Raw genomic sequence first — 6,950 nt, 5'->3', positions numbered from 1 at the left:
ACACTACTGTGTGACCCAAGGACCCTGGGATAGAAATGTAAAGAAAACCAACCATTTACACTATGTTACACTTTGTCTCAACAAGGTTGGGAGAGAATACCAAAATGATCATTTCTCTTTATCATTATGAAAAGATCAACTTTATCTATTGCTATTCTTTGGATTAAAATCTAATTTGTCTGATAGCAATATAGCCACCCTAGTTTCTGTTGTTAGTATTTGCACAAAATATCTGTTCCCTTTCTTTTATTTCTAGCCTATTCATGTGCTAATGTTTACATGTAACTCTTTTTAAAAATCTTACTTGGTTCTTTATTTGGCTGTGCTGGGTCTTAGCTGTGGCATGTGGAATCTTAGTTCCCTGACTAGGGCTCGAAACCATGCTCCCTGCATTGGGAGCCCAGAGTCTTGACCACTGGACCATCAGGAAAGCCCCCAAAGTATAACTCTTGACATAATACTTAGTTACCTGAGTTTCCTTCCCATGGGGCAATCTCTATGTTCTTATTGGAAATAAGTACAAGAAGGTGCTTCTTATGTGTCGGCTAATATTTTATTTCTTCCTCTAATTGACAGTTACATCATAGTACTTTCTTTGTGAGGATTCATCTTACTACACACTTATGAAGCATGCAATCTTCTGTATGCATACTAAGCTTTAAAACGTTTGCTTAAAAATTATACAATAGCAAAGTCATTTTGCCCACTGGCAATAAATACTAAATATTTATACTAAATACTAAATGCTTTCCACCTTCACAGTCCATCGAGGCTCAAAGTGCATCTTGAACCAGCAGATACCTCCAGGGCATGGAGGGGTTCCACACATCTATTTCCTGTGGCTAAGATGCTTCATCACTAGGGGCGTTTTAGTCCGGAGTCTAGGAAGTGGAGGCTGGTGACTGTGGCTCATTGTTCTCTTCCAAGCTGTGTCGGATCCCATATCCAAAATATATGGCAAATCCTAGTAGGGAAATGAGACAGTAAGAAGAAAAACAGGGGCTCTCCTCACTTATGAATGCCCAGTAAGCCTCCTATTATGGCATCTGACACAGTTTAGGGGAGAGGTGGCTAGAAGAGGATTGGGTTCAGTCACTCAAGAAGCCTCTTCACCGCAGACAGTCACTCACCAACGGCATTCCAGATGCCAAAGAGGGTCCAGGTCCAAGTGCTCATCTGCATCATCAGGTAAATGTTCAGAAAGATGCTCATCAGTGGGAGGACAGGCAGAGCAGGGACCTGTGGGCAGAGTCAGTTCAGCCCTGAACACAGCCCAGACGTCTGAAAGGGAGACCCTTCCCTACGTGGGCGGGACAAGTTCAGTCCAATTCAGGCTGTGTGGTCAGTGCCTATTGAGCCTGGTTTCTAAAGCACTGAGTGGGAATCAGGGAAGAGTCCATTGGTTTCAGCAACTCCCCTTCTTCCCTGGTCCAGTGAAGGATGTTTAGAGCTAAAGCACACAGACCTGCTTCACTCAAGGTGGACACTTTGAACACATAGGTCACCTACCCTGAACGTAAGAGGAGAGGGGTCCTGGGGCTGCCTCCAGATGATGACCGTGACCCCACTGATGAGCAGCAGCAGCAGCACAGCCACTGTTGTGAGCACGGGGTCTCCAGAGAACACAAGTCTGGGCCACTGGGCCAGGATCAGGCTCAGGATGGTCAGCAGGAGAACTGTAAGGGTCAAGGTGGAGGAGAACAGGCTGGACTCCAGAAGACAAAGATGTCAGGACCTCGGGTCACAGCCCCTCCCTGAAACCACCAACATCAGGAAGGGCCATCATATCTCCCAGACTCCTCAGCTGACAAAATACACACTCTCACTCCATCCAGTCAATTTCAGAATATGAATAAAGGGAAACCCCACTGCTCACCAAGCAGGAAGGCACATCCATAGACAATCTGGCCAGATTTCCGGGTGGGGAAGGTGCTGGTAGGGAACCACAGACTCTTTAGAATGTTTGAGGTTCCTGCTTCAGGTTCAGAGTCCAAAGGACTTCCTTCAACTCTAAACTTCATCTCAATTTTCTCTTTTGTTTTCTCATTCTTACCTAAATTCTGATCTGGCTGGTACCTGAATTAGAGGTTTAAAGGCAATATTAACAGCAGCCCCTATTCACACATCAGATTGTCTATTCCACTTCTTTCTTTTCTGGTCAATTAGAAGGCAGCATGATAGCCTCCAACTAATAAAAAAATTAAAAAAAAAAAAAAAAAGAAGGCAGCATGACACAGACCAGGATGACCTCCCCATCGTCCCCATGACCCCAAGCCCCATGATCAAGGTGTAGCGGGGTCTCACCTTAGAACAAGGACCGAGAAGGACACCATGGAGTAAACGAGCAGGGACGTAACTGCCATGAGGTTTACAATGTCACTGAACCCAAAGAGTAATGCCATGATCGCTAGAATGCGGGACAAAAATGGAGGGGGTGGGATTGAGAAACCACTGGATCTGCACATAAGGGAAACGGATCAAGGAAGGAGTGAGCTTTGTTTATTCACCTGAAAGGCTTCCAGAATACATGATGGCCATAATGGGGATTTTTGTGTGACCATAGACTCGGGCAAGTCCCCGGAAAAGGAGCCCATCCTCTGCCATTGCATGGATTAACTGAGACATGGGGAACATGTCACCCAGGAGGCTGGGAGAGAAAGTGGAGACACATGTGAGGACGTGGAGAAGCAGGGGAGACCAGGACATCTGCTCCCTGGTCTACAGGGAGCAAGATGTCTTTCCCTCTTGTCTCTCAGTCCCATGGGCTGGGGTTCATGAGCATCTGACAGTGGATGGAGAGAAACCCGTGACACTGACCTGGACGTGAGAGCACAGAGAATGCCAACAGCCACGACGTATCTGGCAGGGCCCCAGCCTACATGGAGAAAAGCCTCGGGCAAGGGGCTGTGGTGATGAATCTGGTAGTAGGGCACCATGAGGGTGAGTGCCGCTGAGACTCCAAAATAGGCCAAAAAGCACATCAGGAGTGAGATCAGGGACATGGATTGCTGATGCCTTAGATCTCCTCTCTCTGCAAAAGGGGTAGAAGCAGCAGGTCAGGAAAACACCCTGGGTGAAAGCACAGAATTGCCTTCCTTCTTGGACCTCCAAAAGCAGGCTAACCTTCTCCCAACCTCTGTGCCCGAGGGCAGCCCAAACTCTGTCCAAACCCCCGATGGTTCACACGGTGACCTCGTTACCTCTAGGGTTAATGGCAGCAAAACCGACAAATGCGTAGAAACATGTAGCTGCTCCTTGGAGAACCCCCTCAAAGTCAAAAGGCACAAATCCTCCAGCGCCTACAGGGCCCAAGCTGTGATGGGAGAAGGAGCAAGAAAGAGTGTGGCTGAGGTGGGTTCAGCCATCACTTCTGGACTCTTCCCTCAACACCACAAGCTCTGGGCTGCAGGAAACACACCATCCAGATCCACCAGCCTGGTCTCTTTAGTCCCCACCAAATTCTCAGCTCTGACTCCCCTACACGCACACATATTAATATGACCAAGGGTACGCTCCTAACCTATGAGTGAATACAGCTGTGGCCAATGCGTAGTCATGTTCTGTGAGCTTCCAGTTGTGCAGGTCTCCCTTAATGAAGCCAGAGAGGATGATGAAGCTGAGAACCAAAATGTTGATGCCCGTGAACACTCTGTAAACCCGGGCTGACTCAGGAACTCCCAGAGCGAGTAGGACTGGAGGAGAGAGGGAATATGAAACATGCACAGTAACTGAGTCCATAGAGACAGACAGCAGCCTCGGGGGCTGGCGGTGTGGGGCGGGGTGGATGGGCCGTGACTGCTCAGTGGGTACAGGGTGTCCTTCAGGGGAGGTGAACATGTCTGAAGCTCGATGCAGGTGATGGCTGGGCAACATTGTGAATGTACTAGCGCCCCTGAATTGTTCCCATAAGATAGTGAATTTCTTTTCTTATAATTTAAAAAATGTTTCATTTTATCTATATTTGGCTGTGCTGAGTCTTCACTGTGGCATAGCAGAATCTTCAGTTGTGGTGTGTGAACTCTTAGTTGCATCAGTGGGATCGTAGTTCCCTGACCAGGGGGTGGAACCTTGGTCCCCTGCACTGGGAGCAAGGAGTCTTGGCCACTGGACACCAGGGAGGTCCTAATAGTTCATTTCTTACTGTGGCGATCATCTCACAATAGGCAGGTCCATCAGGTCATCACTGTGGGATTTCTCTGGTGGACCAGTGGTTGGGAGTCTGCCAGGCAATGCAGGGGACAAGAGTTCCATCCCTGGTCCAGACACATTCCATGTGCCAAAGAAAAAGAAACCCACATGCTATAACTACTGAGACCAAGCTCTAGAGCCCATGCTCTGCAACATGAGAAGCCCCGCAAAAAGAAGCCTGTGTATCGCAACAAAGAGTAACCCATGCTCTCTGCAACTAGAGAAAACCTGTGAGCAGCAACAAAGATTTAGTACAGCCAAAAAAAAAAAAACATCACATTGCACACCTCAAACCTATTGTGCTGTATATCAGTTATATCTCAGTAAAGCTGGGGAAAATAGCAAAATGATAAATTTATGCTTTGTGAATTTCCTCTGAAATAAAAAAAAAGAAAATCTTTGCTCTCAGTACCAAGATGAAAATATGTCGGTCTAAGTAAATGATTTTCACCTGGGATTAAATTTTATTCCCCAAACATTTGGCATGGTCTGGAGACATTCCAATTGTCAGAATCTGGGGAGTGGGTTTCCCTGGTATCTAGTGAGCAAAGGCCAGGGATGCCACTCAGCATCCAACAGCGATTTTTTAAAACATCCTGAAATGCAGAGAACAGCCCCCCACCAAGGAATGAATCTGCTCAAATTGTCAATAGGGTCAAGAGTGAGAAACGACTGTCCAGGTCTTGCCTTCCTGTCTCTCATAGCACAGGCCGTCCTTTCCAGTCCTAGTCCCCACTCCCAAGTCTTTCTCAACCTCAGCTCTCCCTCCACACCCTACTCGGCCCATCTTTGTTTAAAAAGTGTTTTATTTAGTTAGTAACTTGGCTGAGTTGGGTCTTAGCTGTGGGATCTTTCGTTGTGACCCAAACAGCAAAGTTTGGGAATCAGTGGATAAAGAATCCACCTGCAATGCAGGAAACACAGGAGACGTGGGTTCACTTCCTGGGTCAGGAAGATCCCCTAGAGAAGGAAATGGCAACCCACTCCAGCGTTCTTGCCTGGAGAATCCCATGGACAAAGGAGTCTACTGGGCTATAGTCCAAAGGGTCGGACGTGACTGAGCAACTACACACACACACACACACACACACACACACACACACACACATTCTCCAGTTGTAGTGTGCAGGCTAAGGAGTTGGGCATAGTTGTTCTGCGGCACATGAGATCTTAGCTCCCTGACCAGGGATCGAACCTGTGTCCCCACATTGCAAGGCAGATTCTTAACCACTGGACCACCAGGGGAGTCCCCTCATCACATCTTATATCTGACCCCTCACTCACCTGCAAGCAGCAGCACCAGGCCCAGTGTGAAAAAGTCTGCATATGTGGCCAGTAAGTAGGGCACATGCAGAGGGAAAGTTCCCTCCAACGCCTGAGAGATGCGGTCCCCAATGAGGCTGTCAAAAGCGTACCTCCAGGCCCTGGCTGTACACGCAGTAGCTGCAGCAGCAGAAGAACGAACATTCACAGACAATTGAACACCTAGTATGTGCCAGGGGGTGTATTTTGGAGGAAAAAATAGACAAAATACATAATCTCAAAGATTTTTTTTCATGGGGTGATGAGAGCAGACTGGGATGACTCACAAAATAGGTCCACTATTTAATATGTTAGGAGGACATCAGAGTTTCACAAGGAAAGGAAACAGGGAGGTTGGATGAGGAGGGCTAAATGATGAGGGATGAAATTTTAAATCAAGTGGCAACCACCACCCCTTCAAAAAAAAAGCCACTCGAAGGCAACAGCTGAGCAAAGACTTCAATATAATGAGGTGATGAGCCTGTGGGACACGCCTCCCTCCCACCCATGCCTACAGTTTCCTTTCCTTCTCATTCTTAGTCCAATTATTTAAGGAAAGCAGGAGAGAGCTGAATAGAATGAAGTTGTGGGGTTTTCCAGGCACTGTTACCCACTTCCCCCCACAAGTCAGGTAACAAAGTGCCCATGAATGAGATCGCAGTCCCATCTCCCAGTTTCCTGACCTTAGCCCCACACCTTTCCCCCACCCTGTCACCTGGTCCCATCACCTCCCCAGATAAAAATAACACTATGATGTTCCAGCCAACAGCGAAGGCCCAGAGCTGCCCCATCATGACGTAGCTGCAGACGTACGCAGAAGAGGAGCGTGGTACCCGGGCATCAAACTCCACATAGCAGAGCCTGGACAGCAGAGAAGACAGGCCGGCCACCAAGAAGCAGACGACAATCGCTGGTCCAGCTACGTACTTAGCCACGGCACCAACCACGATGTACAGGCCGGCTCCCAGGTTCCTGCCCACACCCAGGAACACAGTTCTACGGCACTCAGATGAACATTGAGACCGCCAGACTGCTTTATGGTGTCTTCCCCTCGCCTGTGAACCAGCTTCTGCCCAAACTGACGAACATACTGACGCAGCATCCTGGACGTACTTGAGGAGGCCACAATCTGCAGACAAAACAAGACACAGAGTCGTCAAGATTGTTTATCTCTCCTTGACCCTAGGAGTTAAATTCCATGAAGTATTGGAGTGACGAGGGGCAGGTGGCGAAAGGACACGTTGGGCAAGTTCTCCATCTCTGAGCTATGGATTCTTCAAACACAAAGAAGCCTCTTAACGTGTTTCAAAATCACTAGAAAGAGTGCTTAAAGAGAAGTGTTGGGGAGCAGAATACATCTTCTCAAGTATGCCCCTTTTCAGGTTGACTGTTTTGAGCTGAAGGCAGTGAAGACCCAGCAGACTCAGGAGAAGCTCCTTGCCTCTCCCTTAACTGCTCAA

The 6,950-nt window shown here is 48.0% G+C and overlaps 1 protein-coding gene across 1 annotated transcript; it reads right to left on the bottom strand.

Annotated features, from left to right (window-relative positions):
- Positions 1-516: 516 nt before the first annotated feature.
- LOC122692516 (cationic amino acid transporter 3-like) lies at positions 517-6,615 on the bottom strand. Its single transcript, XM_043900142.1, is given in 12 exon segments — positions 517-964; positions 1,131-1,239; positions 1,510-1,676; positions 1,877-2,076; positions 2,305-2,407; positions 2,508-2,647; positions 2,818-3,015; positions 3,185-3,313; positions 3,521-3,692; positions 5,473-5,628; positions 6,221-6,515; positions 6,518-6,615. Coding segments are annotated over 12 exon segments (1,827 nt in total). The 5' UTR covers positions 6,593-6,615; the 3' UTR covers positions 517-881.
- Positions 6,616-6,950: the final 335 nt, after the last annotated feature.

Source organism: Cervus elaphus, chromosome 4 (assembly GCF_910594005.1).
Source record: "Cervus elaphus chromosome 4, mCerEla1.1, whole genome shotgun sequence".
In the NCBI taxonomy this organism is placed as follows: domain Eukaryota; kingdom Metazoa; phylum Chordata; class Mammalia; order Artiodactyla; family Cervidae; genus Cervus; species Cervus elaphus.
The sequence above is the reverse complement of the archived record's forward strand: the minus strand, read 5'-3'. Positions and strand labels throughout refer to the sequence as shown.